The following is a 20122-nucleotide window of genomic DNA, read 5'->3' on the forward strand; positions in this document are numbered from 1 at the left end:
TACCAATGCTAAAGGGTATACTCACTATTCCCCTCCTTATGATTTACACACACGTATAGACTACTTTTTTGTCGATCGGTCAACCGCCCAACGCCTTATGGGATCGCAGACTCTCTCTGTCCCCTGGACAGATCATTTAGCAATTGAATTGGAAATTCAGGCGTCACAATCACCACACCGCACTCGTCACTGGAGACTTAATGACAACATACTGCTTAAACCCTCCACTGTCACTGAACTCCATTCTGTAATTACTGAATTCTACTCCATCAATAATACCTCAGATATATCCCCACCAACATTATGGGAAGCTCATATAGCAACTCTCCGCGGCCTACTTATTAGTCTATCTGCTGCCCAAAAGAAAGCGACTTCAACATGGATACAAGAATTATAATCCTCCCCGAATACTCAGACCCATTTACTTTAGTAATTTAGTTAGCAGTATCCCAAAAAATGTACCTATTTTAAAATCCTCGCTGTCAAAGGTCAATTACAGCATATACTCACTAAGAAAGCTACTCAAGCTCTTTTATGGACCCAACAAAGGTTCTATGAAAAATATAAATCTTCTGGCTCTGGACTAAACGTACTAGAAATCGCATATACTCCTTAAAATGTATAGATCGCACTACTACACATAACCCCAAATAACAGCTAACCAATTTCGCACATTTTATGAATCTCTTCATAACTTAACCTCTTTCCCTTCAGACACACCTCCAGATTCTAATGCCATCTGCAACTATGTGAACTCATCTCAGACCTCCGCCCTCAATTCACCTATACCAGAAGAGGAAATTTTGGGCGCTATTAAAACTTTGCGTTGTTCCGCAGCCCCTGGTCCAGATGCTTCACTTCCCCCTATAATAAAAAATTCTCTGCCTCCTTACTCCCGATGCGGAAGCTTTTATTTAACTCCTTACTAGAGCGTAATTCGTTTGAGACAGCTACCACCAGAGCTGACATTATTATTAAACCTAAACCAGAAAGATATCCCACAGATATGGGAAATTAGAGGCCTATACCTTTACTAAATGTAGATTTAAAAATGTTTGCCAAAATTCTAGCAAACCGGCTCGCTCTATTGTTGACTCACTTGATACACCCTGATCAAGTTGGGTTCGTACCAAATAGACAAGCGGCAGATAACACTAGACGTCTCATCAATCTAATTCACCCAGCAAAGGAGAGCAATATGCCAGCTCTGGTAGAGGCTCTTGATGCGGAAAAAGCATTCGACAGACGCCTGGTCATTTATTCAACAAACCCTTCTTTGCATTGGTTTTGATGGACCCTTTCTTAAAGGTATTCTCTCACTGTATCACAATCCCTCGGCTACAGTCATGGTGTATGGCCTTATATCAGATCCCTTTCTTATAAGCAATGGTACAAGGCAGGGATGTCCCCTTTCCCCCTTGCTATTCGCTCTCGTCATGGAACCGCTAACGGCAAAAATTTGTCTAAATAGTGATATCATGGGTATTAAGGTAGGCACCAACGATCACAAAATTGCCCTATACGCAGACTACGTTATATTGACTTTACGCGAACCTCATCGATCCCTCTTCAGCCTTTTTACAGAAATTGAGGGTGTGGTATGGAAGGTAGTTATTAACTAGGTCGACAGTGTCTCTCGGTCGACAGGTTAAAAGGTCGACATGAGTTTTTATGGGGGGTTTGTGTCGTTTTCTTCATAGAGTGACCAGGAACCCCAATTAGTGCACATGGTCCCCTCGCATGGCGAGCGAGCTTCGGGCAAGGTTACCGTTCCCAAATGAAGTCCACGTGGATTGTTAAGTATGAAAAGGTTAAAAAAAAAAAAACCACAATTGTGAAAAACGCATGTCGACCTTTTGACCTGTCGACCTAGAAACCATGTCGACCTAGTTACTGTCGCCCAATAGTGGGCGACCTAGATAGTGTCGACCTAGTTACGGTCGACCTAGAGACCGGATCCGGAAATTGACACGTACAGATTCTCTAACTATAAAATCAACACTTCTAAATCCGAAGCCCTGGACATTAATATAAACCCCATAAATATTAATCTCCTACAAAACACATACCCACTACGATGGCAAGATAAAAAGCTAAAAACGAGTTTTATGGTAAGAACTTACCGTTGTTAAAACTATTTCTGCGAGGTACACTGGGCTCCACAAGGATGGACAATGGGGTGTAGAGTAGAATCTTGATCCGAGGCACCAACAGGCTCAAAGCTTTGACTGTTCCCAGAATGCACAGCGCCGCCTCCTCTATAACCCCACCTCCCTGCACAGGAACTCAGTTTTTAGTTAACCAGCCCAATGCAGTAGCAGGAAAAGAGACGATAACGGTTAGTAGCCACATACACCACACTCTCACGACAAGAGAAGTGTCAGCGGCTAATGCCATACCAACCCGAAGAAGCTAAGTGCGTCAGGGTGGGCGCCTTGTGGAGCCCAGTGTACCTCGCAGAAAGAGTTTTAACAACGGTAAGTTCTTACCATAAAACTCGTTTTCTGCTGCGGGGTACACTGGGCTCCACAAGGATGGACAATGGGGATGTCCTAAAGCAGTTCCTTATGGGAGGGGACGCACTGTAGTGGGCACAAGAACCCGGCGTCCAAAGGAAGCATCCTGGTAAGCGGCAGTATCGAAGGCATAGAACCTTATGAACGTGTTCCCGGAGGACCACGTAGCCGCCTTGCACAATTGGTCAAGGGTCGCACCACGTTGGGCCGCCCAAGAAGGTCCAACAGACCGAGTAGAATGGGCCTTAATGTGAACAGGAGCAGAGAGACCAGCCTTCACATAAGCATGTGCAATCACCATTCTAATCCACCTGGCCAGGGTCTGCTTTTGAGCAGGCCAGCAACGTTTGTGAAATCCAAACAAAACAAAAAGAATCAGATTTTCGAATAGAAGCAGTTCTCTTCACATAGATACGGAGAGCCCGTACCACATCCAAAGACCGCTCTTTGGGAGACAAATCAGGAAAGACAAAGGCTGGAACCACAATCTCCTGATTAAGGTAGAACGAAGAAACCACCTTAGGTAAATATCCGGGACTAGTCCTAAGTACCACCCGGTCACGGTGGAAAATCAGATATGGGGAACTACAAGACAAGGCACCCAAATCCGACACTCTTCTAGCAGAGGCAATAGCCAGCAAGACCACCTTCTTAAGGGAAAGCCACTTAAGGTCAGCTGAACCAAGGGGTTCAAACGGAGGCTCCTGCAACACCTCCAAAACCACGACAAGTCCCAAGGAACCACAGGCGGGACATAGGCAGGTTGGATACGCAACACACCCTGAGTGAAAGTATGATAATCAGGTAAAGTCGCAATTTTTCTCTGAAACCACACCGACAAGGCAGAAATATGAACCTTGAAGGAGGCCAGACGCAGGCCTAAATCCAGGCCCTGCTGCAGAAAAGCCAAAAGTTTGGCTGAAACTTGGAAGCATCATAATCCTTAGATGCGCACCAAACAAAGTAGGAATGTCAGACCCTATGGTAAATCCGGCCAGAAGCCGGTTTCCGGGCCCGCAACATAGTTTTAATGACCTCTTCAGAAAAACCCTTAGCCCTCAAGACGGAAGCTTCAAGAGCCACGCCGTCAAAGACAGCCGGGCTAGGTCCCGGTAGACACAGGGGCCCTGAACGAGGAGGTCTGGGCGTTGTGGAAGTAGAATTGGACGCTCTGACGATAGGCCCTGCAGGTCTGAGAACCAGTGCCGTCTGGGCCACGCTGGAGCTATGAGAAGCAGGATTCCTTTTTCTTGCTTGAACTTACAAATTACCCTGGACAGGAGTGACACCGGAGGGAACACGTACGGCAGCCGAAACCTCCACGGCACCACCAGCGCATCCACGAATGCTGCTTGAGGATCCCTTGTCCTTGCTCCTGAGAAAGTCCGCTTCCCAATTCAGGACTCCCGGAATGAAGATTGCCGATATGGCCGGTAGATGGCGTTCCGCCCATTGTAGAATCCGTGAGACTTCCTTCATTGCCAAACGGCTTCGAGTGCCACCTTGATGATTTATGTAAGCCACTGTGGTGGTGTTGTCAGACTGTACTTCAACAGGACGGTTCTGAATTGCATGCTGGGCCAGGTTCAATGCATTGAAGACCGCCCGCAATTCCAGAATGTTGATAGAGAGGAGAGATTCCTCCTTGGTCCACCGACCCTGAAGTGAGTGTTGCTCCAGCACCGCGCCCCAACCTCTTAGACTGGCATCTGTCGTCAACAGGACCCAGTTGGATATCCAGAAGGGACGGCCCCTGCACAATTGTTGGTCATGGAGCCACCAGAGCAGCGACAGACGGACCTCCGGAGTCAATGAGATAATTTGAGACCTGATCCGGTGAGGCAGGCCGTCACATTTGGCTAGAATCAGCCTCTGGAGGGTGCGAGAATGGAATTGAGCATACTCCACCATGTTGATACCATGAGGCCCAGCACCTGCATCGCCGAATGTATCGACACTTGCGGACGAGAAAGGAAGCAACGAATCCTGTCCTGAAGCTTCAGGACCTTCTCCTGGCACAAGAACAACCTCTGTTTGTGAGTGTCCAATAGCACTCCCAGATGCACCATGCTCTGAGCAGGGACAAGGGAGGATTTCTTCCAGTTGATGAGCCACCCGTGGGCTTGTAGAAACCGGACCGTCATATCCAGATGACGAAGGAGAAGTTCTGGGGAATTTGCCAGGATTAACAAGTCGTCTAGATATGGCAGTATCCTGACCCCTTGACGGCGGAGTACCACCGTCATCACCGCCATTACTTTGGTGAAGACTCGCGGAGCCATTGTTAAACCAAAATGTAACGCCCGAAACTGGTGATGGAGGTTGCCAATAGCAAACCTCAGGTATTGCTGATGTGATGCTGCTATAGGAATATGCAGGTAAGCATCCTGTATGTCCAGGGAGACCATGTAGTCCCCAAGTTCCAAGGCCAGAACTATAGAGCGAAGAGTTTCCATACGGAACTTGGAAACCTTCACAAACCTGTTCAATGCCTTGAGGTTGAGAATGGGCCGTGAGGACTCATTCAGTTTCGGGACTAGAAACAGCGGAGAATAGTATCCCCGGCCCCTCTGCGCAAGAGGCACCTGTACTACGACTCCTGTATCCAGGAGGGTCTGTACCACTGAATGCAGAGTGTTTGCCTTTGTCTGGTCCGACGGTACGTCTGTCTGGCAAAATCGATGAGGGGGTCGGTTTTTGAAGGCTATGGCGTAACCTCGAGTGACGACTTCCCGTACCCAGGCATCTGAAGTGGTCTTCAACCATTCCTGGGTATACCCTAGAAGCCGGCCCTCCACCCAGGGATCCCCAAGGGGGAGGCCCGCCCCGTCATGCGGCAGGCTTATCGGCCTTGGAAGCTGGCTGACGGGCCGTCCAGGCTCTTTTTGGCTTCGGCTTACCAGGTTTGGAAGTGCGGGCCTGCTTGTTGTACGCCTGACCTTATGCTTTACCTAAAGGACGAAAGGGGCGAAAGGACGTACCTTTAGTCTTCGACACAGAAGGAGCGCTACTTGGCAGACAGGCAGTTTTGGCAGTAGCCAAGTCAGCCACTATCTTATTTAAGTCCTCCCCAAACAGAAAATCTCCCTTAAAAGGGAGTACCTCCAGGGTTTTTCTAGAGTCCAGATCCACAGACCAGGACCTCAGCCACAATATCCAGCGAGCCAGGACTGACATAGTAGAGGCCTTGGCTGCTAGGATACCGGCATCAGAAGCCACCTCTTTAATATAGTGAGAAGCTGTGACAATATATGACAAGCATTGTCTAGCATGGTCAGAGGAGATTTCAGCTTCTAACTCCAAGGCCCATGCTTCAATAGCCTCTGCAGCCCATGTAGCTGCAATAGTGGGCCTTTGTGCAGCACCCGTAAGGGTGAAAATCGCTTTCAGACAACCCTCCACACGTTTATCCGTAGGCTCTTTTAGAGACGTGACGGTAGTGACAGGCAGAGCTGAGGATACCACCATCCTAGCCACATGTGAGTCCACTGGAGGAGGCGTTTCCCAATTCTTCGACAGCTCTGGCACGAGGGGATAGCGAGCCAGCATCTTCTTTTGAGGCACAAACTTCGTACCTGGGTTTTCCCAGGGTTCCTGACGTATATCCACTAGGTGATCAGAGTGAGGTAAAACTTGTTTAACCACCTTCTGACGCTTGAACCTATCAGGTTTCTTAGGAGGGACAGATGGCGCGGGATCATCCGTAATCTGTAGCCTCCAAAAGATCAGGAACATCAACATGTGAACTACCCTCCCCATCAGCCATATCTGAGTCAGAACCTGAGGGGTCAGTGTAAGTGCCATATTCATCAGACGAGGTGTCAGTGACAGCAGTGGATTGTGAGGAGACAAGCGCTCGCTTAGAGGACCCCTTGGACTTAGGCGAGCGATGGTCATTCTTTTTAGTGGTCAGGGACTGGTTTAACTTCTTTATTTGAGCAGATAAATCGTCCGCCCACGGCGGGTTAGCTGCAGGGACCACATACGGTTGTACCGGCATTGGGGGACCCATAGGGGGTGATAGTTTACGAACTAGCGTATGTAGAAGCGTGGAAAAAGCGGCCCACGGTGGGTCATTATGTGCCTCCGTTGCCACAGTCCCACTGGGGGGCAAGGAGCCCCCAGAACCAGAGCCCACAGCTGCTATATTCCCCTCATAGGGATCTGTGGCTTCAACAACACCGGCAGTGTGTTCAGCCCCGGAACAGTTACCCTCAGAAGCAGACATGATATAACTTGCAGTATCAGGTAACACAGTACAATTGGCAGCAGCACAATACCTCTTACCCAAACTCCTGCGTAGTGTAATCAGCACTAGCAGAGATAAAGGAGAGATATGGTGACTAAATCACAGAGAAAAATAAGTAACAATGTATATCTTTGTGAAAATCCTATATCAATATAAAAACTTGACGCATAGCTAATTAGTCAATAGATATAACACTACACAGTAAGAACTGGATGTATATCACAGGGTAATTGTACTAGAAAACCCTGGCTAAATGCACTCTTTCTTAACTAGCACTGTCTAAAAAGGCAGGTAGAATACTTAAGTGTCATGTAAAGGCCCAGCGCTGACAACCAGGCGGCTTTACACAGGAGGATTTGCCCAAGCAGTCCCAGGAACAGTGAAGCTGAGGGATAATGGTGCCCAGACACTGACAGGGAGTGAGGGAAAGACAGATATGCAGCTCCAGGGCGGGAACATTTGCGGGAAATGGCGCCCTGGGGCTGGGGGAGGAGCTTCAGGTCTAAGCCTTATCCCCCTGCTGGCAAAACCACGGGGTACTGTGGGCTTTATTAAACTGGTTTAGAGAGAAACCATGACCTGCGCCCATGCCCTGGTGATCTAGTGGGATCTCCTGTACTGCCACAGTGTCCACCGCCATCGCGCGCGGCCCGCCTCCCACTGACCGCGCCGAAACGCGATAAAGACCGGGTCCCACAAGCGGGACCTACTCACCACCTCCCGAAGCACGGCCACACGATCCCGGAGAGCCCCCGTCGTGTGTGCCTGACAAGAAGAAAACCGAAGCCTCCTGCTGTAGTTACCCGGCAACCAGGGCTCGGGAGTGTACAGCGCCGCTGGGGAGAGCCGGAGCTGCAGCCGTGAAGGTCCACTGACATGTAACACTGCTGCTGCCCTTGAAGCGTTCACTTTTTTCCTCAGAAAAAGCTCTTCTTAGGGCTGCCTGGAGCAGCCCCTCTGTTAAGTGCCTGCTTACTGCAGCACCAACTTAAAAAACTGAGCTCCTGTGCAGGGAGGCGGGGTTATAGAGGAGGCGGCGCTGTGCATTCTGGGAACAGTCAAAGCTTTGAGCCTGTTGGTGCCTCGGATCAAGATCCTACTCTACACCCCATTGTCCATCCTTGTGGAGCCCAGTGTCCCCGCAGCAGAAATAAATATATATATCTAACTAAATCCTACACTAATATTTACTCTGCAAATTTTCCCAGACTCTTGGACTTTATTAAAGCCAATCTTTCAAACTGGAATAAACAATTCATCTCTTGGCTTGGCCGTATGGCCTCCGTCAAAACGTCAATTCTCCCTCGCTTACTTTAACTTAGGCAGACGACTCTCCCGGCCTATAGCAATACCTGTTAAGATTTTAAAGCATCTTCAGTGTAACATTAATCATTTTATATGTGCTGGAAGAAAACCAAGAGTGCGACTTCGCCTTTTGCAAAAATATCACACTGCAGGGAATTTGGGGTTACCGGATCTCACTAAATATTATCGTGCTCCCTGTGTTCTCTGGCACGCCCCTCCATGTGATAGAGTATGGGTTTCCATTGAAGCGAACGCTTTAAATATTACCTCTCTATCAAGTCTACTTTGCTAGGATTCGCACCAGATTTTTACAGTCAACTCGTCATACGATACACATTTGGAATTGTTGTACGAAGCGATATCGAATGCGCTCTCACCACCCTCTGTTAATTCCCTTATGGAACAATCCTACTTTTAAGCCAGGTTTGGATCATAAACTCTTTCACAATTGGCCTAAACATAGTATTCTTTTCTTAGCTAATATCGCCCCACTTTCCTCCTTTCCAGATTTTGCTAGTATACAATCCAGATACGCGCTTCCTCACAAGGCTTTTTATCAATACTTGCAAATAAGGCACTTATGTCACTCACTCTCATCGCCACAACCACTTTGTTCATACCCCAATAGAGTCATTGGGGTATATGCAATTCACGGCGAATCGCGGCAATTTTTCGCCGTTTTTTAATTCGACTCAATTCGACAGGTGAATTCCGGCAGGTGGCTGCCGGAATTCACCATATTCAATGAAAAACGGATTCGACAGACCCGCGGGCGAAAATCGGCCGATTTGGCGGATTTTGCCGCGATTTTAAAAAACGGGGAAAAACGGGAAAAACCATGGCGTGGGGTCCCCCCTCCAAAGCATAACCAGCCTCGGGCTCTTCGAGCTGGTCCTGGTTCTAAAAATGCGGGGAAAAATTGGGCAGGGATCCCCCGTATTTTTAAAACCAACACCGGGCTCTGCGCCTGGTGCTGGTGCCAAAAATACGGGGGACAAAAAGAGTAGGGGTCCCCCGTATTTTTAACACCAGCATCGGGCTCCACTAGCTGGACAGATAATGCCACAGCCGGGGGTCACTTTTATGCCGTGCCCTGCGGCCGTGGCATTAACTACCCAACTAGTCAACCCTGGCCGGGGTACCCTGGGGGAGTGGTGACCCCTACAATCAAGGGGTGCCCCCCCCCCAGCCACCCAAGGGCCAGGGGTGAAGCCCGAGGCTGTCCCCCCCCCATCCAATGGGCTGCGGATGGGGGGGCTGATAGCCTTTTGTGATAATAAAAAGATATTGTTTTTTCCAGTAGTACTACAAGTCCCAGCAAGCCTCCCCCGCAAGCTGGTACTTGGAGAACCACAAGTACCAGCATGCGGGAGAAAAACGGGCCCGCTGGTACCTGTAGTACTACTGGAAAAAAAATACCCAAATAAAAACAGTACACAGACACCTTGATAGTAAAACTTTATTACACACTACCGACACACACATACTTACCTATGCTGACACGCCGACTGCCACGGTCTCCGACGAACCGAGGGTACCTGTGAAAAAATTATACTCACCTTCCAGAGGTACATCCACGTCCAGATATAAATCCACGTACTTGTTAAAAAAACAAACCGAACACCCGCTCCATGCCGGACTGAAAGGGGTCCCATGCTTTCACATCAGACCCCTTTCTCCCGAATGCCGGGACATCACGTGACTCCTGTCACTGAAGTCCCTTCAGCCAATCAGGAAGCGCTACTTCCGTGGCGCTCACCTGATTGGCTGTGCGCTGTCTGTGCTGTGACAGCGCATCGCAAAGCCGCTCCATTAGTTTCAATGGTGGGAACTTTGCTGTCAGCGGTGGGGTTACCCGCGGTCAGCCGCTGACCGGCGGGTGACCTCACCGCTAGCCGCTAAGTTCCCACCATTGAATATAATGGACGGGGCTGTGCGATGCGCTGTCTGAGTTCAGACAGCGCACAGCCAATCAGGTGAGCGCAACAAAGTTGCGCTTCCTGATTGGCTTTAGAGACCTTTGTGTGACAGCTGTCACTGACAGGTCTCATTCGTGGAAAGGGGTCTCATGTGTCAGCATGGGACCCCTTTCAGTCCGGTGGTCCGTGTGTTCGTTTTCTTTTTTTGCCAAGTACGTGGATGTATCTCTTGACCATGGCTGAGGTGAGTATATTGATCTTTTATTTTCAGGTATCCGTGGATTCTACATGGAGAAGAGGACCGATGTCGGCGTGTGAACATAGGTAAGTATGTGTGTGTCGACGTATGAAATAAAGTTTTACTGTCACGGTGTGTGTGTCCTGTTTTTATTTGGGTATTTTTTTCCCAGTAGTACTACAGGTACCAGCGGGCCCGTTTTTCTCCCGCATGCTGGTACTTGTGGTTCTCCAAGTACCAGCTTGCGGGGGAGGCTTGCTGGGACTTGTAGTACTGCTGGAAAAAACAATATTCTTTTCATTATCACAAAAGGCTATCAGCCCCCCCATCCGCAGCCCATTGGATGGGGGGGGGGACAGCCTCGGGCTTCACCCCTGGCCCTTGGGTGGCTGGGGGGGGGGACCCCTTGATTGAAGGGGTCCCCACTCCCCCAGGGTACCCACGGCCAGGGGTGACTAGTTGGATTTTTGATGCCACGGCCGCAGGGCACGGCATAAAAGTGACCCCCGGCTGTGGCATTATCTGTCCAGCTAGTGGAGCCCGATGCTGGTGTGAAAAATACGGGGGACCCCTGCTCGTTTTGTCCCCCGTATTTTTGGCACCAGGCGCAGAGCCCGGTGCTGGTTTTAAAAATACGGGGGATCCCCTGTCAATTTTTTCCCCGCATTTTTAGAACCAGGACCAGCTCGAAGAGCCCGAGGCTGGTTATGCTTTGGAGGGGGGACCCCACGCCATTTTTTTTAAGGATTTTACCGTTCCAGCAATAAAATAAAAAATAAAATAAAAATAATATTTAAAAAAATATATAAATAATATTTGTGCATCCAAAAAAAAAAAAAAAAAGTACCTAATCCCTTCTAATATAAATAGATATGCTATTCCTAAAAAAAAAAACACCAAAAAAAACATGTTTAAATTTTTTTTTATTGTTTTCACCCTCCAAAGTGTGGCGGATTGAAAATGACGAATTTGCTGTCTAAAAGCACTGCTGTCGAATTTCCAAACTTGAATTGAATATGCTTTTGTCGAATTGCAGCACTTGTATCATTGCAGAAAAGTCGAATTTGCAAAAATTCGAATTTCAAAAAGTCAAATTTTGAAAGTCCGTTTTTTGGTCGGAAAGCACTGAATTGCATAGGCGAATTTTTTTTTGGGCGAAAATGACCCGAAATTCGACAATTTCGGGAATTCGACCGCAATTGCATATACCCCATTATGTCGTCACCACCAGTCAACTAAAAAACTGATATAAACTATATAGCAAATGATTTTGTCGTATAATCAACCATCCAAAAAAAACCACGAACTGGCTTGTGAACGTGATACTGGGGAACTACTAAGCCATGAGGACTGGACCCATATTAGATTAGCGATTGCAAAAATAAGATTTTACTTACCGATAAATCTATTTCTCGTAGTCCGTAGTGGATGCTGGGGACTCCGTCAGGACCATGGGGGAATAGCGGCTCCGCAGGAGACAGGGCACAAAAGTAAAAGCTTTAGGATCAGGTGGTGTGCACTGGCTCCTCCCCCTATGACCCTCCTCCAAGCCTCAGTTAGGATACTGTGCCCGGACGAGCGTACACAATAAGGAAGGATTTTGAATCCCGGGTAAGACTCATACCAGCCACACCAATCACACTGTACAACCTGTGATCTGAACCCAGTTAACAGCATGATAACAGCGGAGCCTCTGAAAAGATGGCTCACAACAATAATAACCCGATTTTTGTAACAATAACTATGTACAAGTATTGCAGACAATCCGCACTTGGGATGGGCGCCCAGCATCCACTACGGACTACGAGAAATAGATTTATCGGTAAGTAAAATCTTATTTTCTCTGACGTCCTAGTGGATGCTGGGGACTCCGTCAGGACCATGGGGATTATACCAAAGCTCCCAAACGGGCGGGAGAGTGCGGATGACTCTGCAGCACCGAATGAGAGAACTCCAGGTCCTCTTTAGCCAGGGTATCAAATTTGTAGAATTTTACAAACGTGTTCTCCCCCGACCACGTAGCTGCTCGGCAGAGTTGTAATGCCGAGACCCCTCGGGCAGCCGCCCAGGATGAGCCCACCTTCCTTGTGGAATGGGCCTTGACAGATTTAGGCTGTGGCAGGCCTGCCACAGAATGTGCAAGTTGAAATGTGCTACAAATCCAACGAGCAATCGTCTGCTTAGAAGCAAGAGCACCCAGTTTGTTGGGTGCATACAGGATAACAGCGAGTCAGTTTTCCTGACTCCAGCCGTCCTGGAAACCTATATTTTCAGGGCCCTGACAACATCTAGCAACTTGGAGTCCTCCAAGTCCCTAGTAGCCACAGGTACCACAATAAGCTGGTTCAGGTGAAACGCTGACACCACCTTAGGAAGAAACTGGGGACGAGTCCGCAGCTCTGCCCTGTCCGAATGGACAATCAGATATGGCTTTTGTGAGACAAAGCCGCCAATTCTGACACTCGACTGGCCGAGGCCAGGGCCAACAGCATGGTCACTTTTCATGTGAGATATTTCAAATCCACAGATTTGAGCGGTTTAAAATGTGATTTGAGGAATCCCAGAACTACGTTGAGATCCCACAGTGCCACTGGAGGCACAAAAAGGGGGTTGTATATGCAATACTCCCTTGACAAACTTCTGGACTTCAGGAACTGAAGCCAATTCTTTCTGGAAGAAAATTGACAGGGCCGAAATTTGAACCTTAATGGACCCCAATTTGAGGCCCATAGACACTCCTGTTTGCAGGAAATGCAGGAATCGACCGAGTTGAAATTTCTTCGTGGGGCCTTCCTGGCCTCACACCACGCAACATATTTTCGCCACATGTGGTGATAATGTTTTGCGGTCACCTCCTTCCTGGCTTTGACCAGGGTAGGAATGACCTCTTCCGGAATGCCTTTTTCCCTTAGGATCTGGCGTTCCACCGCCATGCCGTCAAACGCAGCCGCAGTAAGTCTTGGAACAGACCTGGTACTTGCTGAAGCAAGTCCCTTCTTAGCGGCAGAGGCCATGAGTCCTCTGTGAGCATTTCTTGAAGTTCCGGGTGCCACGTCCTTCTTGGCCAATCCGGAGCCACGAGTATAGTTCTTACTCCTCTACGTCTTATAATTCTCAGTACCTTGGTTATGAGAAGCAGAGGAGGGAACACATACACCGACTGGTACACCCACGGTGTTACCAGAACGTCCACAGATATTGCTTGAGGGTCTCTTGACCTGGCGCAATATCTGTCCAGTTTTTTGTTCAGGCGGGACGCCATCATGTCCACCTTTGGTCTTTCCCAACGGTTCACAATCATGTGGAATACTTCCCGATGAAGTCCCCACTCTCCCGGGTGGAGGTCGTGCCTGCTGAGGAAGTCTGCTTCCCAGTTGTCCACTCCCGGAATGAACACTGCTGACAGTGCTATCACATGATTTTTCGCCCAGCGAAGAATCCTTGCAGTTTCTGCCATTGCCCTCCTGCTTCTTGTGCCGCCCTGTCTGTTTACGTGGGCGACTGCCGTGATGTTGTCCCACTGGATCAATACCGGCTGACCTTGAAGCAGAGGTCTTGCTAAGCTTAGAACATTGTAAATTGCCCTTAGCTCCAGTATATTTATGTGGAGAGAAGTCTCCAGACTTGATCACACTCCCTGGAAAAATGTTTTCCTTGTGTGACTGCTCCCCAGCCTCTCAGGCTGGCATCCGTGGTCACCAGGACCCAGTCCTGAATGCCGAATCTGCGGCCCTTTAGTAGATGAGCACTCTGCAGCCACCGCAGAAGAAACACCCTTGTCCTTGGAGACAGGGTTATCCGCTGATGCATCTGAAGATGCGATCCGGACCATTTTTCCAGCAGATCCCACTGAAAAGTTCTTGCGTGAAATCTACCGAATGGAATCGCTTCGTAAGAAGCCACCATTTTTCCCAGGACCCTTGTGCAATGATGCACTGACACTTTTCCTGGTTTTAGGAGGTTCCTGACTAGCTCGGATAACTCCCTGGCTTTCTTCTCCGGGAGAAACACCTTTTTCTGGACTGTGTCCAGAATCATCCCTAGGAACAGCAGACGTGTCGTCGGAAACAGCTGCGGTTTTGGAATATTTAGAATCCACCCGTGCTGTCGTAGAACTACTTGAGATAGTGCTACTCCGACCTCCAACTGTTCTCTGGACCTTGCCCCTATCAGGAGATCGTCCATTTTCTTTGAAGAAGAATCATCATTTCGGCCATTACCTTGGTAAGGACCCGGGGTGCCGTGGACAATCCAACCGGCAGCGTCTGAAACTGATAGTGACAGTTCTGTACCACGAACCTGAGGTACCCTTGGTGAGAAGGGCAAATTGGGACATGGAGGTAAGCATCCCTGATGTCCCGGGACACCATATAGTCCCCTTCTTCCTGGTTCGCTATCACTGCTCTGAGTGACTCCATCTTGATTTGAACCTTTGTATGTAAGTGTTCAACTATTTCAGATTTAGAATAGGTCTCACCGAGCCGTCTGGCTTCAGTACCACAATATAGTGCGGAATAATACCCCTTTCCTTGTTGTAGGAGGGGTACTTTGATTATCACCTGCTGGGAATACAGCTTGTGAATTGTTTCCACTACTGCCTCCCTGTCGGAGGGAGACGTTGGTAAAGCAGACTTCAGGAACCTGCGAGGGGTAGACGTCTCGAATTTCCAATCTGTACCCCTGGGATACTACTTGTAGGATCCAGGGGTCCACTTGCGAGTGAGCCCTTGTACGGCCCCAGCGTCATGCTGAGGACTTGGCAGAAGCGGTGGAGGGCTTCTGTTTCTGGGAATGGGCTGCCTGCTGCAGTCTTCTTCCCTTTCCTCTATCCCATGGCAGATATGACTGGCCTTTTGCCCGCTTGCCCTTATGGGGACGAAAGGACTGAGGCTGAAAAGACGTTGTCTTTTTCTCCTTTATACGGCAATACTTCCATGTGCCGTTTGGAATCTGCATCACCTGACCACTGTCGTGTCCATAAACAACTTCTGGCAGATATGGACATCGCACTTACTCTTGATGCCAGAGTGCAAATATCCCTCTGTGCATCTCGCATATATAGAAATGCATCCTTTAAATGCTCTATAGTCAATAAAATACTGTCCCTGTCAAGGGTATCAATATTTTCAGTCAGGGAATCCGACCAAGCCACCCCAGCGCTGCACATCCAGGCTGAGGCGATCGCTGGTCGCAGTATAACACCAGTATGTGTGTATATACTTTTTAGGATATTTTCCAGCCTCCTATCAGCTGGCTCCTTGAGGGCGGCCCTATCTGGAGACGGTACCGCCACTTGTTTTGATAAGCGTGTGAGCGCCTTATCCACCCTAAGGGGTGTTTCCCAACGCGCCCTAACTTCTGGCGGGAAAGGGTATACCGCCAATATTTTCTATCGGGGGAAACCCACGCATCATCACACACTTCATTTAATTTATCTGATTCAGGAAAAACTACAGGTAGTTTTTTCACACTCCACATAATACCCTTTTTTGTGGTACTTGTAGTATCAGAAATATGTAACACCTCCTTCATTGCCCTTAACAAGTAACGTGTGGCCCTAAAGGAAAATACGTTTGTTTCTTCACCGTCGACACTGGAGTCAGTGTCCGTGTCTGTGTCGACCGACTGAGGTAAAAGGACGTTTTAACGCCCCTGACGGTGTTTGAGACGCCTGGACAGGTACTAATTGGTTTGCCGGCCGTCTCATGTCGTCAACCGACCTTGCAGCGTGTTGACATTATCACGTAATTCCTTAAATAAGCCATCCATTCCGGTGTCGACTCCCTAGAGAGTGACATCACCATTACAGGCAATTGCTCCGCCTCCTCACCAACATCGTCCTCATACATGTCGACACACACGTACCGACACACAGCACACACACAGGGAATGCTCTGATAGAGGATAGGACCCCACTAGCCCTTTGGGGAGACAGAGGGAGAGTTTGCCAGCACACACCAAAAACGCTATAATTATACAGGGACAACCTTTATATAAGTGTTTTTCCCTTATAGCATTTTAATATATATATAGTCATATCGCCAAATAAGTGCCCCCCCTCTCTGTTTTAACCCTGTTTCTGTAGTGCAGTGCAGGGGAGAGCCTGGGAGCCTTCCCACCAGCATTTCTGTGAGGGAAAATGGCGCTGTGTGCTGAGGAGAATAGGCCCCGCCCCCTTTTCGGCGGGCTTCTTCTCCCGTTTTTCTGAGACCTGGCAGGGGTTAAATACATCCATATAGCCCCCAGGGGCTATATGTGATGTATTTTTAGCCAGAATAAGGTACTATCATTGCTGCCCAGAGCGCCCTGCACCCTCAGTGACCGCTGCTATGAAGTGTGCTGACAACAATGGCGCACAGCTGCAGTGCTGTGCGCTACCTTATGAAGACTGAAAAGTCTTCTGCCGCCGGTTTCTGGACCTCTTCACTTTTCGGCATCTGCAAGGGGGTCGGCGGCGCGGCTCCGGGACGAACCCCAGGGTGAGACCTGTGTTCCGACTCCCTCTGGAGCTAATGGTGTCCAGTAGCCTAAGAAGCCAATCCATCCTGCACGCAGGTGAGTTCACTTCTCTCCCCTAAGTCCCTCGATGCAGTGAGCCTGTTGCCAGCAGGACTCACTGAAAATAAAAAACCTAACAAAACTTTTACTCTAAGCAGCTCTTTAGGAGAGCCACCTAGATTGCACCCTTCTCGGCCGGGCACAAAAATCTAACTGAGGCTTGGAGGAGGGTCATAGGGGGAGGAGCCAGTGCACACCACCTGATCCTAAAGCTTTTACTTTTGTGCCCTGTCTCCTGCGGAGCCGCTATTCCCCCATGGTCCTGACGGAGTCCCCAGCATCCACTAGGACGTCAGAGAAATGCTTCATATCTTCTTGCATCAAAGAGAACGCCTATAAAGTATACTTTAGATGGTACAGTACTTAGTCCCTAGCAGACTTAATTTTATTTATCCCTCAACATCGGATCTCTGTTGGAGAAACTGTGGTCAGAAGGGAACATTTTTACACATATGGTGGACCTGTCCATTTCTTCATCCCTTCTGGTCAGAAATTCATAAATTAATTAAGTCTGTCACAGATATTCAAATGCCTATCTTTCCACTACACTTCCTAATCTTTAAGCCTATTCCTGACATCTCCCCCACAATCCAAAAACGAATCAATCACGTCCTAAGTGCTGCCAAATGCCATATAGCTTCTCAGTGGAAATCGCACGTTCCTCCTTCATACACAGCTACGCTCAACGCAGTTTGGTCAACATACAGAATCAAGAAAATTACCTCGACTTTACAAGATACTTCATCTACTTTTATAAAAATTTGTACTCCTTGGACTAGCTTTTTTCAAACTGAACCTCCCTTAACTACTGTATAGACCATTTTCTTTCTTTGCACCGATTGCATGTGTTAGTGACCGGGTGACACACGTCGACCGGCCCACTATACTTTTCCCTACTTGTTCTTTTCTCTCTAGACAGCCTTTTCTTTTGCTTTCTGCTACCTCTCTACTTCACTTCCTTTTTTCTTCTTTCTTTTATCTTTTTTCCTCCCATCTTTCACCTTAATTTCATTGACACTATATCTACTTGCATTTGTTTCAACTACTATGTGTACAAGATATTTGTGATTGTTGCTTGCTTAATAATAATGTATCTTAATTTCTGATCTCTGTAATGGCTATCTTTATAGTTGTTCAATTGATTATCGACAAAAAATACAAATAAGATTAAAAAAAAAAAAAAAAAGTGTAAACCTAGCCTCCATGCCTGAGCATAGCAGGCAAAATACAAGAGTTCAAGTAATCATTTTCAAATATGTGATAACTAACCATATGTTGAGATCATCTTTCTTTGGTTATAAGATGAAGGGACACACACACAAACATCTTACCGCATGTGGATTTCATAGCCATTGACCTAGATGCCAGACGTCCCAATAATCGTGCAACAAGTAGATGTAAATCTGAGCTCCAAGAGAGGGCAATGTCTGGAAGGCCATATGCTGTGACAGTAAACTTAAACCCCCATTCATTGTTGCTACTGTCTGAGAAGAACAAGAACTGGAGTTGTGGACCAGCCTTAAAGGTTACTTTCTGCAGAGCAATAAAACACAAAGAAATTGAAAAACAACTGTATACAATATGTAAGTCATTCACAAAAACTATTCTTCTTTGCTATTGTGCCAATTTCTAATTATGTGCATGTCATGTGACAGATATGGGAGGTCATTCCGAGTCGTTCGCTCGGAAAATTTCTTCGCATCGCAGCGTTTTTCCGCTTAGTGCGCATGCGCAATGTCCGCACTGCGACTGCGCCAAGTAAATTTGCTATGAAGTTTGGATTTTTACTCACGGCTTTTTCTTCGCTCAGGCGATCGTAGTGTGATTGATAGGAAAATAAGATTTTACTTACCGATAAATCTATTTCTCGTAGTCCGTAGTGGATGCTGGGGACTCCGTCAGGACCATGGGGATTAGCGGCTCCGCAGGAGACAGGGCACAAAAATAAAGCTTTAGGATCAGGTGGTGTGCACTGGCTCCTCCCCCTATGACCCTCCTCCAAGCCTCAGTTAGGATACTGTGCCCGGACGAGCGTACACAATAAGGAAGGATTTTGAATCCCGGGTAAGACTCATACCAGCCACACCAATCACACCGTACAACTTGTGATCTGAACCCAGTTAACAGTATGACAACGTAGGAGCCTCTGAACAGACGGCTCACAACAATAACAACCCGATTTCTTTGTAACAATAACTATGTACAAGTATTGCAGACAATCCGCACTTGGGATGGGCGCCCAGCATCCACTACGGACTACGAGAAATAGATTTATCGGTAAGTAAAATCTTATTTTCTCTAACGTCCTAGTGGATGCTGGGGACTCCGTCAGGACCATGGGGATTATACCAAAGCTCCCAAACGGGCGGGAGAGTGCGGATGACTCTGCAGCACCGAATGAGAGAACTCCAGGTCCTCTTTAGCCAGGGTATCAAATTTGTAGAATTTTACAAACGTGTTCTCCCCCGACCACGTAGCTGCTCGGCAGAGTTGTAATGCCGAGACCCCTCGGGCAGCCGCCCAGGATGAGCCCACCTTCCTTGTGGAATGGGCCTTGACAGATTTAGGCTGTGGCAGGCCTGCCACAGAATGTGCAAGTTGAATTGTGCTACAAATCCAACGAGCAATCGTCTGCTTAGAAGCAGGAGCACCCAGCTTGTTGGGTGCATACAGTATAAACAGAGAGTCAGATTTTCTGACTCCAGCCGTCCTTGAAATATATATTTTCAATGCCCTGACAACGTCCAGCAACTTGGAATCCTCCAAATCGCTAGTAGCCGCAGGCACCACAATAGGCTGGTTCAGGTGAAACGCTGACACCACCTTAGGCAGAAAATGAGGACGCGTCCGCAGTTCTGCCCTGTCCGAATGGAAAATCAGATATGGGCTTTTATACGATAAAGCCGCCAATTCTGACACTCTCCTGGCTGAAGCCAGGGCCAGTAGCATGGTTACTTTCCATGTAAGATATTTCAAATCCGCCGATTTGAGTGGCTCAAACCAATGGGATTTGAGAAAATCCAAAACTACATTAAGGTCCCACGGAGCCACTGGGGGCACAACCGGGGGCTGTATATGTAGTACTCCTTTTACAAAAGTCTGGACTTCAGGAACTGAAGCCAATTCTTTCTGGAAGAAAATCGACAGGGCCGAAATTTGAACCTTAATGGACCCCAACTTGAGGCCCATAGACAATCCTGTTTGCAGGAAATGTAGGAATCGACCCAATTGAAATTCCTCCGTGGGGGCCTTCCTGGCCTCACACCACGCAACATATTTTCTCCAAATGCGGTGATAATGTTGTGCAGTCACCTCCTTCCTGGCTTTTACCAGTGTA

General features: G+C 48.1%; 1 protein-coding gene across 3 annotated transcripts in view; it reads right to left on the minus strand.

The window, feature by feature from the left end:
- Window positions 1-20122, minus strand: part of ZZEF1 (zinc finger ZZ-type and EF-hand domain containing 1) — a 404243-nt gene that overhangs the window by 190357 nt on the left and 193764 nt on the right. For all 3 annotated transcript variants that reach the window (XM_063953702.1, XM_063953701.1, XM_063953700.1), the window contains exon 24: window positions 18117-18318. In XM_063953702.1, the coding sequence (XP_063809772.1) occupies window positions 18117-18318 (202 nt within the window). The remainder of the gene's footprint in view (window positions 1-18116; window positions 18319-20122) is intronic.

This window comes from Pseudophryne corroboree, chromosome 2 (genome assembly GCF_028390025.1).
Source record: "Pseudophryne corroboree isolate aPseCor3 chromosome 2, aPseCor3.hap2, whole genome shotgun sequence".
NCBI classification, from domain to species: Eukaryota; Metazoa; Chordata; class Amphibia; order Anura; family Myobatrachidae; genus Pseudophryne; species Pseudophryne corroboree.